We start from the raw sequence: 1,437 nt of genomic DNA on the forward strand, positions 1-1,437 counted from the left end.
TCTCGAGAAAGCTTTTCTGATAGACATGTGCTAAAAATTAAAAACAGAAAAATATCAGTAACGAAAATCGCTCAGTGGTCTTGGTGGCTTTGCTAGATGCTCACTTCTGTTTGGTTGATTCTTATTGGTCAACCCCTTGTTAGGTGGTGTTAAAGTTGTAGGTATCAGAGATAATATTGGTTTTGGCCATTGTGTCGTATTTATGGGAAATTGTCTGAACGGACACATTATTATTGGAGTTAGGTCCACTGCAGTGCTAATAGGGGTCCGGCCTGAAGGAAATGTCTCAGATGACGGCAATAAATGAGACATCCTATTTAGCGAAATAGCTAGGCGATTTAGGATCTGAAGCCATAACATTCAGTTTTGTGTTCCGTTTTTATACGATGTAATTTTCTCCACTTTGTTCATTCAATGTTATTAAGACGTTTGAATCTGTTGTCTCTAAGTTTTCAAACGAATCAGAACAAAGAGGTAGTGTCTTAGTTGTTCTCTCTCTTAAATGAATGAAAATACTGAGTGTAACGGCCTTCAAAGGCGTTCGTGATGAAAGCTACATAGTTCGTTTAAATACCATCCTTGTTCTATGCATATCGCATTGGAGAAACACGTTCTTGAAAACAAATAGTTTGTGAGATTTCTGTAGTTACATGTTGGCTCTTCGAAGGGACTGTCATGGTGTGTGTTTTAAACTTTGAATAGAAATCTGGGAAGGAATGCTATCCAGGCTGAGCTTAATATTGATTCAAATTTTGGCACAAGGCCAGCAACTTCAGGGGAGCGGGTAAGTCGATTAACACGACCCCAATACTCAACGGGTACTTATTTTATCGACCCCGATAGGAACAAAGGCAAAGTCGACCCCGGCGTCATTTGAACTCAGAACATAAAGAAATGTCAACATGGCGGCTTGTCAGAGACGACTGGTGTCCTGTGATGAAAAACAAAGGATTGTGTGCCCTCACCAAGAGGGCAAGTCAAATTCTGTGATAGCAACTACTGTAGGAAGGTCTAGAAGTGTTGTACAACGAATTGTAACTCGTTTTAAGTCATCAGGATTGATAGATGCTAAACCTAAAACCGGTAGACCTCGTAAAGCCTCACCAAGACGGGATCGTATTATAGTTAGAATGTCACTGAAGGAAGATGGGTTTAGGAGTGCTGCTGAGATATCCCGCGAATTTAGCTCCACTTCCAATGTCAACGTATCGCGCAAAACTGTTTCTTGAAGGTTACTAGGTTCTGGTTTGCTTGCTCGGGCACCGGCAAAAACACCTCTAAACTTAAAGAAGAATCAAAGAGCCCGTCTTCGTTTCGCTCACGAACATGTTGTTTGGACAGAAGAACAGTGGTTGCGTGTTTATTTTTAGCGATGAATCGAAGTTTAATGTGATTGGTTCTAATGGCGGGATGTACGTCCGACGAAGAAGTGGCGAA

The 1,437-nt window shown here is 41.1% G+C and overlaps 1 protein-coding gene across 1 annotated transcript; it reads left to right on the forward strand.

Annotated features, from left to right (window-relative positions):
* Positions 1–902: 902 nt before the first annotated feature.
* On the forward strand, positions 903–1,229 carry LOC106877838 (uncharacterized). The gene has a single exon (XM_014926869.1). The coding sequence runs from the start codon at positions 903–905 to the stop codon at positions 1,227–1,229; it is 327 nt and encodes a 108-aa protein (XP_014782355.1).
* Positions 1,230–1,437: the final 208 nt, after the last annotated feature.

Source organism: Octopus bimaculoides, chromosome 14, assembly GCF_001194135.2.
Source record: "Octopus bimaculoides isolate UCB-OBI-ISO-001 chromosome 14, ASM119413v2, whole genome shotgun sequence".
Taxonomy (NCBI): domain Eukaryota; kingdom Metazoa; phylum Mollusca; class Cephalopoda; order Octopoda; family Octopodidae; genus Octopus; species Octopus bimaculoides.